The sequence below is a fragment of the Carassius gibelio genome, chromosome A5, assembly GCF_023724105.1.
Source record: "Carassius gibelio isolate Cgi1373 ecotype wild population from Czech Republic chromosome A5, carGib1.2-hapl.c, whole genome shotgun sequence".
NCBI lineage: Eukaryota > Metazoa > Chordata > Actinopteri > Cypriniformes > Cyprinidae > Carassius > Carassius gibelio.
This window is the reverse complement of record NC_068375.1, coordinates 31,987,439-32,007,654: the sequence shown is the minus strand read 5'-3', so window position 1 is coordinate 32,007,654 and position 20,216 is coordinate 31,987,439. Positions and strand designations below refer to the sequence as shown.

The window sequence follows — 20,216 nt, the reverse complement described above, 5'->3', positions numbered from 1 at the left end:
TAATATAAAAAAAATGAATTCATGATCTAATGTTCAGAAATTGATGTCATTCTTGTGAAAGCATGAATTTTAGTTCTGTAAATGCAGATTATATTTAGTGCGAGATTTTGAATTATATATATATATATATATATATATATATATATATATATATATATATATATATATATATATATATATATATATATATTGGCTTAAATGAGCTACATGAAATAACATTCTTTTCTTTTTTTTTTGTCAGAGTTTTATTGAAATGTTTTAGAAGTATTTCGCCATGATGTAAAAGATCTGCTGGCAAGTTAATTAGGACTGCTGAATATTTCTTAGTCGAGTAATGTATTTCAATTCATTCAAGGCAAGCAGATTAGTGATTAAGAAGCAATGAGATGAGTTAAAACACTACAAATAAGACAAAGCTGCTCTTTCAGATACTTAAGAGTCTGCAATTCAAAATCTTTTTATTGTTGATGAAAGAAATCTCTCTGATTGTTGGAATAGGCATCCAATCCAGCACATAAATATATTGTTTATCAAAAGCAGCATCAATCATCTAACAAGCGGGCAGGATAATATTTGCAACCAAGAATATTTTACCATCTATTTATGTACATTCTTCTGATTCCTAAACAATAGTGTTTAATACAATACATAAAGGATATTTTACCAAAGTGGTCAAATGACCAAAGTGTGGAAATCAGGCTTGAGATCAGCCCTGTTCCAGCCCTCTATAAATCACACTTGATGGACTTCAAAAATAATAAAAAAAATACCTAAATTGAAACAGTCATTAAAAATAATAATAATAATTTTATCAATCATGTACTACAGCATTTGGACAATGCATTTTGTACTCTGTAAAATATATATATTAAAAATACATAAAATAGTTTCCCTAAATATGTCTTTTGGCATTGGTTTATCAGTGAAAAAAGAAACCTCTCATCTGAACCGGTTGCTTTAAATCATTACCACTATCACACCAATTAAGTTCAGTGTCACACTATTGCTATCATACTGAGGTGAAAATAGCAAACTGCTGCTGTCTGGCATTGTACACACTCCTGTTGTGGGTGCCACATCTGTTTTCTACATGACCTTTATTACAAAACAAAGCCAAAGGCCAAATCAGAGCAGCATTCTTTGTCCTTCCGTTATGGGTTTGCAATATAACAAAAGAATAACAATACAGTTTTTCAATAAAAAAGGGGGCTGCACTTTATCACAAGGCACATGTAACACTGAGGTAATCTGACATGATTATTGATTAAAATGTAACCTTTTCCACATAATCCATAACAAATGTCAGCAGGAATCAAAGCAGACAGACGCTGATATTGCAAGACATTGTTTTTTGATCAAAATAATAATAATAATAATAAAAATCTATTTAAAATCTATTGCACACTACGAAAAACACTACAACATCACACATTAAATATGTTCCTGAGTGTCTCATGGGTCCAAATACACATGTAAAACACAATCAACATCATAAAAAAATCAGGATACTTTTAAAAGTCATAATATATAAAGAGCTGTTCTCCCAATAGTAATTAAAAAAACTGTAGTTTCAAGGGCTTTACCCTCTTTTACAATAAGTCTTTAGTGTTCAGCTTTAGCTTTCAGACTTATGTCTGTGTCTGCCTGTGAGAGGCTCCATCTCTAGGATATGGTCTCTGGAGCCCCTGTTCAGTTCAACCACTCTTGGGACGACCGTTGACCAGCGATCTGTTGAATAGAGGAGAGAAATTACAGCTGTGGGCTTATTTTTTAAACATACATTTTTGTGTATTACTGTGTATTTTCTGTACTGAAAAAAAGACGATTTTTCGAAGTTATAAATAAAACCAAAATTATTGGAGTATGTTTTACAAGAAAATACAATTGCAGTCTTTATACCTCCAAGTTTCACGTTTTATCTAATGTATTACTTGGCATTTCTATGAAATTAAAGCTGAAGTAGGTAACTTTTGTAAAAAAAATTTATTAAACCTGTCATTATGTCCTGACAGTAGAATATGAGATTGAAAATCTGTGAAAAAAATCAAGCTCCTCTGGCTCATCCCAGTGGTCCTATTGCCATTGCAGAAATACATCGCTCCCGGTAAAAAAATAACCAATCAGAGCTGCGGTCCGTAACTTTTTTTTGTGTTCAAGATTTACAAAATGTATATAATAAGCGAGTACACCATGAATCCATTTTCCAAACCGTGTTTTTAGCTTGTCCTGAATCACTAGGGTGCACCTATAATAAGTGTTTATATTCTTACTATTTTAGATTGCTTCGGGGGTACCGCGGCGGAGTAACTCAGTACCTTTGTGATTCTTCATAAACATAAACAGAGAGAAGTAGTTCCGGCTACAATGTTCTTCCGCAAGACGCAAGCAGTTCTGTTTATTAACTGCTAGAGCGTCAAAAGTTACCAACTGCAGCTTTAATTGTGAACTTTACCAATTTCTGAGTGAAAACTGGGCAAAATCTGTGACCAGAAGTCTTGAAATCTATTTGTTTAGGGGTTTATATATGCAGCATAGTGGCTGTGAAAAATGATGTCTGCTTGTTTACCAACCTCTTCGAAGGCCCCGTCCACCCTGTGTTTGTTCGTAATGGTCTTTCTGCCCTGGATCCTCATTTATGATCCCCAGATTTTGATTCCAGTGGGACCACTTCACCTCGTCCACCCTGTCGCATGAAGAATGAAGGTGCAGATCTCCTGTAAATTACTTGTAGGCTTATGCTGTAATTTAATAAATGAGTGGTAGATATCTAGTAGAGCTGTACCTGAAGCACCAGCGTTTGTCTGGCGTTCCATCCAAGCCTTTACCCACAGTAACCATCTCTCCAACACGGAAAGACTTCCGCAGACACACAGGGAAGGACCGCTCAATGTCCAGGATAGTTGTTGCCCACTGATGCAAACAAAAGGAAAATGACATGTTGGAGATGAAAGGCATTTATATCCACCGAATACGGAGGTGAAAGCCTCAGACAGAAGTTAACAAAAAAATAGATTTGACTTTCTGTCAGATGGGCACCAAAATAAACCACTGAAACAAAAACTTAAAGGAATAGTTAGCCCAAAAACAGCCATCATTCAGTTTCTCTCTTTCATGTCATTCCAACCCAGTATTTTCTTTTCTTTCAAGAAAACACAAAAGGAGATTTGCATGGAGCTTTTATGATACTTCAGGAAAATAAAAACTTAGATATCCTACATTACATCTCTTGACGCATTAAAATATATGGGGCTGAAATGACATCAAGTAGAGTAAATGGTGAGAAAAATATAAATTTTTGGTCAAATGACCTCAGGTTTATTTCTATCTATACAACCACATTTGACCTGTTGTGTACACCTCACCTGCAGTTTCCAGATCTGCTTGCTCTCTTTGGACACCTGTCCCACCGTCTCTCCCATCAAAGCGATCAACATGTTGAGTAACAGGACGAAGGTGAGAATAATGTAGGTGACCAGGAGAATGAGGAAGACGACGGGATACTGTGCGCCTTTTAGCATGTCGTCCAGCTCTCCAATGCCTATGGTCAGCTTAAACAGGTCCAAGAGAAATTCGCTGAAGGTGTTTGTATCTCGGCATTCTGGGTATTTGGGGCAGCTATCTTTACATGTCTTCTGATCAGGGCAGATGGTCAGCAGTGACACTAATGCTAGTGCAGAAGAAAAAAAACAAAGTTTTTTAATTATGACAAATGTTTCCACAAAACACCAATAAATGAACTAATATTACTAGAATACCTGATGCATAGCCGATCATGAAGAGCACATAAACCAGCAGGAACCGGAACAAATCTTTGATTAGAATCTGAACAAAATACCCAAATTGAAGACACAATGGGTAAATGTAATGCTCTCTTAATTACACTGATAATGTGAGGATAATAAGAAGGATGATAGTTATTATAAGGGTTTTATGTAGTTTCTAGCAACAGTGCACACTATTAGGATGCAGCCATTACTAGAAAATAATAGGGGATAATATGACATTAACTATATACATATGTTTCATCATTTTATAATACCATCTCTACCTTTCACTATACTTTTTCCGAAAAAGAAAACCACACATGGTCCCATTGGACCTTATTAAACATTAAAATGCATTTATATATAAATATACACACATTATATGCAGTATATACAGTATGTATATATATATATATATATATATATATATATATATATATACACACACACACACACACACACACACACACACACACACTGTATATATTTATATATATATATATATATATATATATATACACACTGTATATATTTATATATATTTATATATATATATATATATATATATATATATATATATATATATATATATATATATATATATATATATATATATATATCTGTATTGAACTTTCTTTTAATTTAAAAAAATCCTGAAAATAAAACGTACAAGTGTTTTCTTTAAGCAGAACAACTGTTTTCAGTGTTGATAATAAAAAGAAACTGAGCACCTAATCAACATATTATAATTATTTCTGAAGGTTTATGTCACATTGAAGATTGGAGTAATGATTCTGAAAATTCAGCTGTGTCATAACAGGAATACATTTTAAAACATATTAAAATAGAAAAAAAAATTGTAATAATAAATAATATTAATACAATTTTACAGGTAATTCTGATTAAACACATGCAGCCTTGGTGAGAATAATAGACTTCTTTCAAAAATCGTAATGTTTTTAATGAGAAGAAATAGTGAAGAAAACAAATATCAATATCAAAGTGATTTCATCCTTTATGAATCGTTAAATTAAATTTACTGTACATGTTCCTTAACCCGCATTTTTCATACCTTCTGAATCATGATGCTGTAAGTTCCAGTGAGTTTAAGGCCTCTGGTAAAATAGAGGGTGTTCATCCAACCTAGTGCTAGAGCAAACACCATCACAGACACATAGGCCTCAATCCCTGACAGATAAAGCGCTGCACTCACCAGCACCAACACAGAGTAGATGAAGCTAGGGAAACACAAGGGATTGGTCAACAGGGAATGTACTCATCATCAACATACTTCAACTATTAAGGTTATCATTCCAGTTTACTGGTGTCTTATCATCAGCTCAAAATTGATAACTAAACATACTGTGGCCTCTGGCTATTTCATGTCATAAAGGTTAAAACATCTTTCAGTTTCTATCTGACTCTGTTGCTGAGTTTCAATATGTAAGATTTGCTTTTCAGATGCAAAATGCCTCACTGGTTTACCAATGCCATATATTAATTATAATTAACATAAACATATCAGGGAACTGCAGTCATCTTTGCTTAGATCACACTGTTTTTATGCAAGGAGATTAACTATTAAAACATGCCAAGAAAGGATTCTGGAAATTAATTAGACAGCTCAATTAAAAAGAGGGAGAAAATCGCCTCAGGGAAAGACATTTGAGAGTAAAGGAAGCCACAAAGAATGGGACCGAGTGTCTTACTAGAGGAATTGAAAGGATCCATCAATAAATAAAGAATTCACCCCCGGGCACTTCTTCAGGAAAAGGTCCTTAATCTAAATCAGGAGAGAAAACCAAGAAATGCTGCTCAAGGTTTTTAGTGATAGCTAAGGGGGAAAGATAGGGAAGAAAAGAGTGATTTTGCTTACTAAAACACAAACCACTGTTGCTTTTAGCAAGCTGAGATGGAAATGTGATTTTACAAATAAATAAAAAAGGACTGAAAATGATTGAACAAAAGCTTACATTTGTTACAAAGAAAAAGACTCCAGAAGCCACGGTTATGATCTCCCCTGCCAAACGCACCTTGGCTTCTGTGGTGCTGTAGTCGTAAGGGGGCTGTGGAGATATAAGGTTTAGGAATCAACTACAGACCTGTTCATTCCCAGAAAGCATCTGTACCACATCTATCACACAGGAGGACCCATCTGGCAAAGGAAGTATTACTCTGTATTTTTATATACAACCACGAACACCCACATGTACACTTCATTCAAAAGTTTAGGGTCAGTAAGACTTTTTAAAGTTTTTGAAAGAAGTCTCTTATTTTCACCAAGGTTGAATTTATTTGATACAAAATATACTGTAATAAAACAGTAATATTGTGGAATATTCTTACAATTTAAATAATGTTTCCATTTTAATAATGCAATTTATTGGCAAAACTGATTTTTCAGCAGCCATTACTCCAGTCTTCATTTAGTTCATATTAAGAAATCATATTAATTTGCTGATTTGCTGCTCAAGAAACATAGATAATAATAGGAAATGTTAAAAACTATTTTACTGCTTGTTCAAAAGGACATCACTTTTGCCAAATAGAAATCTTGACATTTTAAATGTCTTTACTGTTACTTTTGATTGATTTAATGCATCCTTGCTAAAGAAAAAAACATACATACATATACATATACATATATATATATATATATATATATATATATATATATATATACATATAATTTAAATACAATTATTTAAAAAATATTTATTATTAAATAAAAATAAACTTTTATTTACCCCAAACTTTTGAAAGGTAGTGTAGAATATAGCTTACTCATAGAAAAATTAATATGAGAAAGCTGAATATACCTGCTACAAATTATATAGTGTGCTTTATTTAGCCTGACTTGAGCTGAAAGCTGAATTTAATTATAATAATATTGATTTCGTCATGAATTGTTATGTTACCAAAATGTAATCTCGACTAACAATTTTGGAGATTAGATTTTCTGCAGATGAAAGATTAATCTTGTTTAAATCTAGTTTAAATAAACTAGATTTAAACAAAACTAAATAAAACTAAATAAAAAAAATCTCTATTAAAATCCTGTCAAATGTGCACAAACTACTAGCTACTACTAAATATTGTAGAAACATAATTTTCTGTAAAGTTGCTTTGTAACGATTTGTTTTGTAAAAAGCGCTATACAAATAAACTTGAATTGAATTGAATTGAATTAATCTGACGGGAAACTGACTGCAGACTGTACTCACTGTACCCACTGATGGACGATAATAGGCCACAAGAGTGAAGATGATCATGGTGACAAGGTAGGAAAACACACTGATGTAGAAGGTCACAGCGGCAAACTTCTGCCACTTGGCCCTCAGCAGCTCGTTTATGGGTTCCACCGCTAACATCTCATGGCGATTCTGAAGGCACAACGGATAAAACATGTTATGAGGCTGATCACTGAAACAGCCATTAACTTAATGAAAAAAGATTCTTGGTGATTATTATTTGGGTGTATTTTTATATCATTTACATAAATGCAGAAGTTAGACACATCATTCATCTCCTGCTGTTTATGTACTCTGTAAGGCCTCTAATCTCACGTGATAACATGACAAAATATTGAGCGCCATACAACACACAGATTATCTTTCTCACTTTCTTTTGTCTATCCAGATGTTCACCTCAATCTTGCTGTTGTAGACGAGTATCTCCAGAACAGAGACTTCCTCTCCGCAGGTATCCAGTGAAGACAGATCATACAGGTTGGAGTAGACGGGTCCATAAGCCCAGTCTCTAAACTTCCGGGAAAGATGTCGAGCCTCCTCATCTTTTATCTCTCTCCGGATAATGTGCTGGAACACCTGTGGAGAAAAAAACATTTTAGCTTGCTTTGCCATTTCCTACCACACTTTTCCAATGCATGTTCCTTAAGCTGCATTGCCAATATAAGGCGATCTCCTACCCCAATTTTGCCCAGCTTGGCAGCCATCATGAGAGGGGACATGCCATCATTGTTGAGTATATTCTCAAAGTTGCAGTCTGGGTAGAGTTTGGCACATTTGATGAGCAGCAAGTCGTACATCTTAGTGACAAAACGTGTGTTGTCCCGAGTGTTGTCAGCGATATGGACCAGGGCGTGCAGGACTGTGTTTCCCCTCGAGTCCTGCCTCCGCAGATCTGCCATCTTGTGGCTATTCTCGGTCAGGTAATGCACCATGTCTGGTTGGTTGGTACAAGCTGCGAGTGACAGAGGCAGCTCACCTGTACAGTCAGAAAGAGACAGCATAATGAAGAGTTCAAGCTGTCAATTTGTCTAAATCGTAATGCTAAACAAAGTCATTATAACAACTATAACAACTTTACATACACTACCATTAAAAAAAAAAAAAGATAAATTCTTTTTTTTCAGCAATGATGCAATAAATTGGTCAAAAGTAACATTATATAGACATTTATAAATCTACAAGAGATTGTATTTCACATAAATGCTGTTGTTTTGAACAAATAATCCTGAAAAAAATGTATAATCTTTCCACAAAAAAATTATGCATCAGAAAATGATAAAAATGTATCATTTTAAATATATAAAGAAAGAAAACAGTTATTAATCAATTGTAATAACATTTCAAAATATTACAGTTTTTACTGTATTTAAAAAAGAAAAATGCAGCTTCGGTGAACATTCTTCTTTTAAAACCATTTTCAAAATCTTACCAATCCCTCAACTTTTGAAGTGTTTATAGCAGACACTTTTATTCAGTGCATCATTAAGTGTTTTTCACCGTTCAACAGAAAAGACCAGTTTAAACCAGCATTATGGTTATATGAGCTGGTTCTGCTGTTGATTTACCATCATAGTCTGATAAATCTGGTTGCAAAAGGTAGTCTTGATGGTTGAGCTAGTAAAAAAAGCCTAATGAGGACCGGCATCCAAAACAATTTGATCTATCATTTTCCTTTACTAAACACCACGATGAAGAAATACAATTAGCCACTAAAAGTCAATCAGTCCACATGACAAATGTGCTTTGATCTAAATGTCACTATTTGTATCCAGTGCTCAATTAGCGCTCGTCTCATGAGTACCATCTCAAACAGGAAAAGCAAACAGAGACTCGAGAGTGAGCTGTTGCCAGGGGTGACAGATTATTTTCGTGTCACTTCTTATAGAACCGCTTCCCTCTCATTGATTTGCACGCGCTCAGAGAGCAGTTAGCGTGACTGCTAAATCACATTAGCTCTCAGTGCTCACAGGTTCACGCTCACGTCAACGGGAAGCTCCGCGGCGAATGACTCTCTTCGTGCAGATCAGGAGGGATTAAACACTGACAGCCGTGTCTAATACAAATGAAAATTATTTACAGGTGAAAAAAAGAGAGATGGAGACTCCTGGCAGGGCACCAGAAAACGATAATCCTATTCTGTCATCCTTGGATTATTTTAAAATAGTTTTGCATCTTTCAATCGGTTCCAAAGCAGACGTCTTGTTTTGGGGTTTAGAATTTGTGAGATGTAAATGAGGTTCATGAATAGGGAATTCAAATTCTCAGCTTGATTTTTAAATCACAGCTTTGTAACACTAACGACCTGAGAGGATAAACTAATTAGAATATTTTACATGACAAAAGAAATGTAGGGGCAGGACTTAAACCAATTATCATAAGATGTCACTTCAGAAAGTTAAGCTTACATTTTGATGAAATATTACAAAAACAAACTTTTCTTTTCTCTGGAATTACATTCACTAACGAATCATGCACAATAGCATGTAGAAGCATGCATAAAAAGGGATAGTGCACCCAAATATTAAAAGCGTGTCATTATTTACTCCCCATCATGTTGTTCCAAACCTGTGCATTGCGATCAAACACTTTCGACTCCCATTGACTTCCATTGTCATTTTTTTTTTTCATACAGTACTAGAATCCAAAAGTATTTAGTTACCAACATTCTTCAGAATATATATTAACAAAAATCGTAGTATGGGAAGAAGGAGGCGGGAACCAGCGAACATTTAAATAAAACTTTAATAATAAAGTTTTATTATTTGTCCTCGTGGACAACTGTCATGCACAAACAGAACCAAAACACAAAATAAAATCCAGGCCTGGTCCGCTCTCATCTTGCACTGCCGTCACTCCTCCTTTTATCCTTTTGGAGCTCCTCCATGGGACTCGAGACCGGTGAGTGGCGCTGGTGTTTTAGCCCTGCCCCACTCATCACAATATATTTTTATGTGTGTGTGTGTGTTCCACAGAAGAAAGAAATGTATACAGGTATGGAACAACATGAGGGTAATTTTTGGGTGGACTATCCCTTTAAGAAAATCAATTTCCACACAGTTGTAGTTACACACTCTGATCAACAGGGGGTAGAATGTGTTCAGACAAATGAAGAGGAAACTTTTCTTGTGTACTTCAGACCATCATCAGGTCACTGAATACAAGACCCTTTTATTGTATTTTCCATTTCTAAAACAGAAGCTCCATTCACTCTCTTACATCCTTAGTACATCCAACACTTGTTTTATTTGTGACATAATGTCTTGTTGGTTTTCCTCTAAGCTCCAGAAACCTTTTTATTCATAGCTAATGAATGTAAACTGTGTAATGCTCCTTACATTTGCCAACTATAGGGAGGGTTTTAGGAAAAAGGCACAAAAAAATCACCTGATGTTAACATGGGAACCGTTGGGCCAAATGTATTGTATAATGTATTGTGTATACATTGGCAAAGTTTTAAAGACTGAGCTGCTGCTGCTCACTCTCTCAAACAGAAGAAATATATACCAAGACCTCCAGGAAATCACTTTCAAGATTTCACCATAGTTTTTTTTTTTTTTTTTTTTTTGGGCTGGGGGGTCTATTGTGCTCAACAAGGCTACATTTGATCAAAAACAATAAACAGCAATATTGTGGAATATTATTATAATTTAAAATAAGGTTTCCATTTCAGTATATGTTCAAATGTAATTTAGTCCTGTGATGGCAAAGCTGAATTTTCTGAAATTTTCCATACCATCAGTGTCACATGATCCTTCAGAAATCATTCTAATATGCTGATTTGGTGCTCAAGAAACATTTCTTCTTATTTTTATTTTTAAATAGATTCTTTTACAATTAAACGTCTTTAAATTTGTCACCTTTGATCAATTTAATTCTTGCTAAATGAATTACTAATTTATATATTAATTTATGTAAAAAAAAATCTTACTGACCCCTAAGTGACTAATAAAACAGGAAATGGAGCTTCCCACACATAACTCTGGGAGTTAAAGGCTCCAGCATGTTGTAATGAGGTTAGCACTGCATCATTGGGCCAGATGTTTCACAACAGAACATTAAAGCATTCAATATATGAATGAAGAATAATTACTGCAACTGAAGCAGCTCCATAACCTACACAATACACTGAAAATACACTCATATTCCCAATACATTAAACAAATAACTGGCTGGACTTTGAATTATATTCCTTATCACTCGCAACACAAGCTGTTTAAACCTTTAGATCAAAACTAGCATCAACAAACCCACCGAAGTAGAAGTATCCCCCCTCCTCTCTGGGCTGGAAGAATCGGCCCCTGGCCTGGGCATGAACATCAGCCCCCTTCTCCACCAGAAGCTCCACATATTGTTTGCATTGTCGTTCTATGGCGATATGCAGTGCCGTCTGACCTACGGGTACAACACATTTTTATTATAAATGCAGATGCCAGTGAAGAATCAGTTAGAAGCAGGTCATCACATGATAATGAATTGAGCACAACATCCAAACCAAAGCACTCTGTTACAGAACGTTACAGAAAAACTGATATCTATGACACATCTTATCAGAGAGCGCAGCGGGAACCAGCATGATATTATTAGATACTATCAACTTATCTTACACATGAGGAAGTTTAGCAATATGAAAATAAGGCAAAATTGCTATGTTCTGCCTAGAGCTTGTAGTTTTATATTGAGGATTTGTGTGACAGCTATTAAAATTTAAATTAAATTAAATGTATGCATTAAGCAGACTCTTTTATCCAAAGCGACTTATAGTGAATCCAGGCTATCAATTTTTACCTGTCATGTGTTCCTGGGGAATCGAACCCCCAACGCTTGATAAGCACTGCTCTACCCCTTGAGCTACAGGAACAATTAACATTTATGTTTTGTAGTGACCCATGTGTCATCAGTTTGAACAGACTTCCATTCTATGTCCATATTTACAAAATAATTACGTTTAGCATCTTAATGTGTGTATGAAGTATGGACACCGAATGTGTCACCGGTGCTTGGTAGTAACATTTGTCATAGTGACTGTGACTAGAGACTACATTTAACTTTATTTCTTTCTATTGTCCTCAGATTTAATACACTAATACAGGATGCCTAAACTTAAAGTCTAAGTTTAAGGAAGCATTTTATCATATACTTGGTTGAACTGAGAAGAAATGAATCATCTTAAATGACTTGATTTTGGTAGTTCAGTGCATTTGTATGCGTTTGACGCAAGGAAATCTGCTTCCCGACAGAATTAGCCTATCTGACATATACACTTTACTGTCTAGAAGACTGGAACCAACACAAGTAAACAAACTGAACCAATGTGTGAGTGATTGTTTCCTGAGGAAATGAGAGGCAGACTACACAACGTCTGCTGCAAGTACATTATTATGTATTTTAAGAGCTCTTAACTTCCCTTTGTTAATAATGCTGGGATTACAAACCTGAAATGTACTACATGTCAAAGATTACATTGGAATTATATATATATATATATATATTATCTACTGCCATAACATATAAATAAAACTACTCAGGTCTTCAGTATAAAATTATCCTTTAGAAACTGGTGGTCAAGAAACATTTATTAAAATTAAGCAACTGCTTTCAACATTAATAGTAATAAGCAAAACTTTTAGGAAGTTCAAAAAAGCATTCATTTGAAATATAAATCTTTTGTACCAATGTAAAAGTCTTTCATGTCACTTTTAATCAATTTCATGTGTACTTACTGAATAAAAGTATTACTTTCTTTAAAAAAAAAGTTCTTACTGACCACAAACTTTTGAATGGCAGTGTATATAAATATTTTAATATATACTATGCCACTTTAACTGAAATAGAAGAGAAGAAAAAAGGAAGAGACATAACATGAGCTGTGGCACCAGTGTGTCTTAGCTGCTAGGCCTCAGCGCTGAAAACTGTAATGTAAAACATTCATCTTTTTTTCTCTTTTTTTCTTCTTTTTTTCGGGTGTGGCACTGGCAAATTCAAATACTCTAAACAGCTTCAAACTCCTCAGTAGAACTTGTGAGGACTCTTTGTACTAAACAGGGTGGAGATTGCAGGAAACCCAACGCTAACTCTGGGGCAACTTCTCCAACATTGAGCTCAGTCAGAAGCAGACATGAAACTCCACCTTCCTATTCATATTTCATTAACCTGTTCAGGGCGTCACTTGAAGCTGCTCAGAGTAAATGTTAGCTCAAGCCACATCTGGGAAACTTTTAAGACAAATGATGCTTGAAAATTGGTTCTAACAGCTGACTTTTTGGGGGTTGAATCAGGTCAGTCTTTAGTGGTTGGAGGACTCACCCCTATAATACACATCTCTGAAGGGCGTATTGATGAACTCTCTGAGGTTTCCTGTCTTTTCGGCAATGTCCACTAACACAGGGATGGTATCGTTGTGACCATTGTGCAGGTTCAGAAGTGCTTTTGGGAGGCACGTCTTCCCTGTAGAAGGTTCTAGAGAAAGTAGAGGAAAGAACATCTGTTATCAACTAGTTTTACATTATATTTTATAAAATTTGAGTCTGTTCCATGTCTGTATGATATTCTGGCTCTTAGATATTGATCTATGTCCCTTCTTCAGTCTACTTCTATGGAATTTAGTTTGGCCTTTTTATCATCCAGCAAGTGCAAATTCTGGGTCTGATCATTTTGAAAATCAATAGAGAGAAAATGTATATGTCAAAGTTTAATAATTAATGTTAGGGATTTGTTCATATCTCTAATCTGAAGTACGAAAGTATGAGCAATGTTTGCTGCCTTTTCTTTCATAAAGGTATCACAATTTCTCTTGTTTTCTAATTCCTGATCTGCTTCACTCATAGATCAAGTGAGGTTTTTCCAGCATTTGTATTTAGTCAGTTTATGTTTGATCCCCTCAAACAGAATCCTTCCTTCCAATTGTGACAGTTTGCTGTGATTTCTTACTACTCTCTGTTAAAAGCTTGCTTGGCCCTTGAGGCAGGAAGTAAAAATACGACATAGAAGTCACATCAGCTAATAATAGAAAATAGAATTTCCTTTGCTAAACCAAAAAAAAAACACAACAACAAAAGCCTAACAAATGGACCATGAAGAAAAAAGGGTTGCGATAACAGGATATTTAGGGACAGGACCCTGTTGATTTCTCATGTGTAATACAGGAGGGCTTTGTCTTTTTAATAAAAAAGTGTCATTATTAAGGGAAGTCAAATTTCCTATTTACAGTTTCTTACCCACATAAAACTATTAAGGCATTATTGTTCAGTCATTTTTTATTCTGAATTCTGGACAGCAAACCTAAACATACAATTACTGCCCTTTGCTTTTAGACTAAACCATTCCCAGAATGCACCTTTGAACTCTTCATCTATCAGCCTCTTTTCATGTGACTGAAGATACTGCAGGAGACCATCCAGAGCTCTTCGATCTGCTCGAGATACGGCTTCAAACAACAGCCAACGGTTGAAGACTTTAAGAACAGGGGGCTCTGGGGATCCCTCGTCACATGACATCTCAATCTCGGCCTTCCTGTAGGGAGAAACAAATGATTTTAAAGGAGCTTTAAAGAAGATTATGACTCCAGTTAAAAGTGCACCAAGTACAATTATGTTTCACTGTCTCTTTTTTGTGGCCTACACCACAAAATTAACAGATTAAATGGCACGACATGGCTGGTCATGATGTAACAGCTTCCTTAATGTATTTACAGTATGAGTCCAAATGGACTATTAAAAAATAACTTTCATTATTTGCCACTTTTTTTTTGGCAGTGGCAGTCCTGACTCACTTGCTGTCCTAGGTAATGAAACACATGTCCAGATTATATATCATATCATATCATATCATATATTACTGAGAAAAAAATGATTGATTCCGACATTTTCCTCATCTCATTTCCTCCTTTCATAATTTCCTGTACTCTTTCTGCTACTATATCAACAAAAGTGGCAAAAAATCCCAAATATAAACCAAAAACACATAGAAGCTATTCCTCTCACCCTCGTGGAAGCTTCTTCCTGCGTTTCTTGTGGTTGTTGAGCTCCCTACATGTGCCATAGTCGAACAGGGAGTCCATAGGTGCTTTCTTAGGCCCAGGTGCCACTGGATACTCAGACATGGTGGACTCAAGAAGGTCCATGGGGTTAGGAACTCCCTTTTTAAAGGCTCCTGGGAACCTTATTCGTGAGTTCTGCTTGTTATCATTCTGTAGTCCAGGCCGAGCTGAATCCTGGGGCGGCTGTGATCCATCATCATTGTCCAGAAGTTCCGCCAGTGAAGACATGGGGAAGTTGGGATCCCCGTCTGCTGTAAGGTCCTTACCATCTGACAGGTCCTCAGCAGCAGCACCGGATGGTGAAGAGATTGAGTTTGACTCAGTCATGGCCAGATAATAGCGCTTTAATAGAGTGGAAGCAGAGAAACCCTGCTGGAAAGTCAAAAATGGATTGAGTGAACTTTAAACGCAAAATAAAACAATTATTCTGGAATATGCTCGACATCAGTTCAGAACCTCTAAAAGTTGATCATTTAAATGGAAAGTAATTAAAACTGCAGCTAGGCAACTATCTCTACTAATATGACAGATTAAGATGCATGCTTAATGGAACTTGTCCAGGGGTTTGAAAACAATCTAAAATATGCAGTTACTTAAAGTGGTCAAAGTTGATTTCCCCAACCATAGGCTAATAGCTTGAACCTTGATAATTTGTTGTCATTTGAACTGAATTAATTGAACTGAATTAATGGCACTATTATCTGCTGTTAAGCTGCTTTACAGTTTCATGCAACATCAACACTGGTATTTAACTGAATTGAATCAACACTGATCTGACTTGAAACTGGATAAAGACATTGCTGCCTTTTGTAGAACTGCTTAAAGCTAAACTGAACTCATAAAAGAGCTGCTTTACAGCGGAACCGGACTTATCTCCATAGTTGTTTCCATTAGTGATTCTGCTATTTTTCCTGTTTATCTCTGTAAAGCTGCTTTGACACGATCTGTATTGTATAAAGCACTATAGAAATCTTGAGAATCCACTTCAGCATGAATTGAACTAAACTTTGAGAACTCTGCAGGAGAGATGCATTCCAGAAAGAAAGAAAAAAACATTTCTGGAATCAATCTGCACAATTTATTCCTGAATGCACAAGAAAAATGAAGATACAAAGCAGAAATAAAGCTCCAGGAATGCTGGTACCCCTAGACAACCTTCTGACCCTGTCCTTCCTCTCTCTCTCTTTCTCTTAATAGTGATTCATTAGTTTAATTGGTTCTCTTTTGTTTGTGACAGGGATCTTTTGCTATTTGCAGTGTCCTGACTTTCATTAGCAGTTCTATATTACTTGGTTGCTTTTGCTAGTAAAACACTACATGTTTTCTCGGTAGCTTAATGGTGTCGTTTTAATAAAATGTTCTATTATTTATTCATACATGTTGTGTAAGACCTCCTTGAAAGTGCAGTCAAGAACGAGCTGAAAGTAACAGCAAAATACAGACATTGTCATGACACTGACTGCAATCAGAAAAATTGCTTTTTCTTCTTTCTTGCGCTGTATGTACATAAGGGTTGTCATCGCCAACATCTGCTGTAACTTTTGGCAGTTAATCAAAACCATTTCTGACCTTCTGAAAGCCTTAAACAATTTTGCAAGACACTTTTGCACTGCAATGAGGGCTTGAGGAAAGTTTGAAGTCACGCTCGGACATAATTAAATGGAAATACATAGGCTACTTACTTCAGTCATTTCTTTGTATGCTATGTGCACTTCTCCAATCTCAAACTACTCCTCCAGGGAGCTGGAAAGTGTCAGGAGAATTGCAGGGTCACAAACAGAGCTGGAGGGGGAAAAAACAATACAGAAACAATACAGAAAACACCAGTCAAACTAAAACTCAACAAGAAATATGCTGTAAGATCCATGATGCTGACCCATCTTAAGTTCCTCCAATATCCCAAAGGCTTTTGAAACCATAAAGTAATTTATACCTGGTTCATATTTCCTATTTATGTATAAAATACCCAGCACATTGTGAAATCTTGTCAGCCCACATGCAGCTCTGAGAGTTGATTGGCATACTGCTGTGGGCTTGTCTATATCCTAGTTCATTTCTTCCTCAACCGCTTGTAGTCTTGGATTTCTTTTTTCATTTATTACACCAGGTCTGAACTGTCTTTGGGATTTTGACAGTCTGGTACTGTTGTTGTGAAACTGCATTGTACCTTGGATCGGGTTTGTTTTTAATTATGTATTTGAATATCAATCCTACTCCAGAATCTGTATCAAAACACATAATGTCATTCGTCACCATATGATAAAACCACTACTGAACTGGCCAGACAGGTGAACTAATTATAAAAGAAAGAAATTAAGACTTAGGCACAGACAACATATATTTTGGCGCCCATGCATGTAATGTTTTTAACCAAGGGACTTCATCACAGCTTAAAAAACAAAAAACACCCCTCTATTCATCCCATATATCCCCTCCACACCCACCTACACACATCCCACTCCAGTCCCTTTGTCTACATGTCACAATCCATTGTGGGATTCATCTCAGTCCTAAACTGATTCTCTCCTTTCCCAGAAGAGGCATGACTCACACTCCCTCTGTCCTATTCTCTTCCCAGTTCAAGGGGAAATTCCTCCATTGCACCCAAGTTCAGTATGTCTGAACTCCCGAGACAATGAATGATGATCACATCAAAGAACTACTATTGCTGATGTTGCATTTAATTCCAATGCTGCTAAAAACACTTAATCCAAAAGTGAAAACTCTCTGTTTCTTGCTTTTGTGAAGTATAAAATAAGAAATTTTACAGAACGTTTACACTGCTCTTTCCCATGAAACCAAAGTAGACCGTGAAAAAGAGTGGACAAGCACTCAATGACAAAAAAGCACCAGGGACAATCCACTTCAAGAAATCAAATGGAGGTTGCTTGAACTTTTTTTTTTTGAACGAAGTGTTTAAAGGTATTTTTGCTATACTAATACAGAAAGATAGTAACTCCAAAAAGTGGAAAATTTGAAATCAACCAAATGTAGCATATTTATTGGTATGGACTAACTTTTTGATACTTTTTATGGTTCTTTTTGAGTTAAAGCAAACTCCCTGGATAATATATATACTGTTGTATGAAAACAGCAGCATGAACATTATGAAAAACATCTACTTTTGTTCTACATAAGATAAAAAAATAATTATATGGTTTGAAATGACATGAGGTTCAGGGTTAGCCAATGAATAAAATTAACTCATAATTCAGCAGTCTGGAACAGTGTCATCATCCAGGTTTCTGTTTTTTTTTTTTTTGGATTCTCCATGAGCTCATTGCCACAATAAGAATCACTGGTCCTGTTTCAGGCATGTCTGAGATGTTCCACAACTCCTCTGGGAGAAAGTTTAAGCGTAATCTCCAACAAATGTTTACTTATTTTAGAATTAATGCTATTCATTAGATTTTTGTCCAGATTTTGGCATTGATTTACAGTCGGATGTGTTGACGTCAGTTGTCACAAGTGAGATCCAGTCTGTGGATTTTGAGCAGATGGAGTTGGCCGATTTCAAAGAAAAGTGTAATGGGGACTGACTCAGATTTTTTTTTTTTTTACATCAGATTATGATTGCATTCAGTTGGAAGATATATTTGATATTTTAAGCCACTTTAAGAACACATATCATTTTCTTTTGTCATGCATCTTCTAGCAAGACGCATGCTTCTCTGTGAGTTGGTGTTCAGACTTCAGAAACAACCAACTTTATAATTTTTGGACCACTTGAGATGGACTGACCCACCTTGGAGCTTATTTAGATGTATGGAACATCTTTGTCTTCAGACTAAAGACTGGATGATCCTCAGTTACAATATTTAGTGTAGTGTAATTAGAGTTTTTTCTGTAAATAGGCAGTATATGATGCCTATATTGTTTTAAAACTGGCATTTCAAAAGTCATGTATTGAATTCTAGCCTTAAGACTACACCATTGATACTGAAGAAAGGTCACTCTTTCTCCAAGAGGTCCAGTATGAAAGTTTTCATCTGGTCCTTATGTTTTCTTAAGCAGAAGGTGGAAAATCAAACACAAGCCCCCACAGTCAATGCCCCTGGCCTGGCAAGCCCTATCCAAATACTACAGCAGTACCTCTGACCTGACTCCAATACAGTCCATATCACCACAATGTGTGAAAGCAGAACAGTGAAAGGTTTAATAAACAGTGATGACACAAAGTGTGATGGCCTAAATCATTTTACTGTGTTTTGAGAATAGGAGGGTGCGATTGGGGTGCATCAGACCACGTAACAGGAAGACCTAGTGAGAAATTTAACGGATGGAAAAAAGGCCTGTCTACATAGAATAGAATAGCATTAGATAACAACTGGAAATGACAGTCAATCTCCATGGTCCCAGAGGAAGATCTACACTTCTTTTTCCATGTCACAAGGTCTGCAAAGAGTCAAACAGCTGTGATTTAACTAAAGATGACGTTGTGGGAAAAATGAACGTAATTCAAAGAGCATTCAGTGCTGGTTCTGCTGACAGTTCAACCACAATTCTGAGCTCATGAAATGACTGTAAACCTTTGAGAAGCAAATAAGAATGAGTGTAATCAACAGATCTATGCATTTCAAACATGTTCTATGCAGATACAGACAACACTGGCTTAGAGATAATCAGGAATGGTGGCAAAAAGTTGTTATGGACTGTTACTTTTTCTATTCTAAATGGTTCTTAACTCCTTTAAATTGTTCCTTTAAATTGTTCTAAACGGTTTCAAACGTTTTGAATGAATTCCAATCTCTCAACATTCCCACAACAACAATTAAAGCTCGAAAACTGAATCAAAAGTCATGGATAGGAAAAGTTGCTCACCCGTAAAGACAAATGTACTGCTAGACGTTTCTTCTTAGACGTAGAATCAGTAGTTATTCTGTTTATGAGGTCAGATTCGTCCAGTTATTCTTCAGGTGGGATCCGTTTAGCTCTTTATGTAAACTTTAGAAGCGGCTTCACCTTTCCACCTGGGTGTTACAAACTGATAATGGGACAGAGCGACTGCAGAAGAGCAGTTTTGATTCCCCCACCGCCCACTGAATGGAGCCCTGTAGAAATGAGCGTGGACACGTAAACGAACGACACTGGGATCATTTTTAGGTCTGAAGCGTCACCAAACAAAATATTCACAGTCTAACTTATGAACTTGAGCCATTTTTACTT

At 35.8% G+C, this 20,216-nt stretch overlaps 1 protein-coding gene across 2 annotated transcripts; it reads right to left on the bottom strand.

Moving 5' to 3' along the window:
* Positions 1–256: 256 nt before the first annotated feature.
* trpv4 (transient receptor potential cation channel, subfamily V, member 4) lies at positions 257–20,108 on the bottom strand. Of its 2 annotated transcripts, none has more exons than XM_052595786.1 (17): positions 19,872–20,108; positions 16,733–16,832; positions 14,995–15,422; positions 14,349–14,524; positions 13,319–13,471; positions 11,267–11,407; positions 7,693–7,991; positions 7,412–7,591; positions 6,989–7,147; positions 5,738–5,830; positions 5,474–5,547; positions 4,837–5,002; positions 3,756–3,822; positions 3,363–3,667; positions 2,783–2,910; positions 2,571–2,683; positions 257–1,728 (listed from the first exon to the last, which is right to left on the bottom strand). In XM_052595786.1, the coding sequence occupies exons 2-17, from the start codon at positions 16,739–16,741 to the stop codon at positions 1,616–1,618; spliced, it is 2,604 nt and encodes an 867-aa protein (XP_052451746.1). In that variant the 5' UTR covers positions 16,742–16,832; positions 19,872–20,108; the 3' UTR covers positions 257–1,615. The 2 variants fall into 2 exon arrangements, with proteins under 2 accessions (XP_052451746.1, XP_052451752.1); XM_052595792.1 differs by having other exon boundaries at positions 14,995–15,419.
* Between the last annotated feature and the right edge of the window lie 108 nt (positions 20,109–20,216).

Coding starts and splice junctions, on each gene's coding strand:
- trpv4 (XM_052595786.1), bottom strand. Junction 7,148..7,411: donor TCTACAACAGCAAGATTGAG/GTGAACATCTGG, acceptor TTGTGCCTTCAG/AATCGCCATGAGATGTTAGC. Junction 3,823..4,836: donor ACAGCATCATGATTCAGAAG/GTATGAAAAATG, acceptor TATTTTGTTCAG/ATTCTAATCAAAGATTTGTT.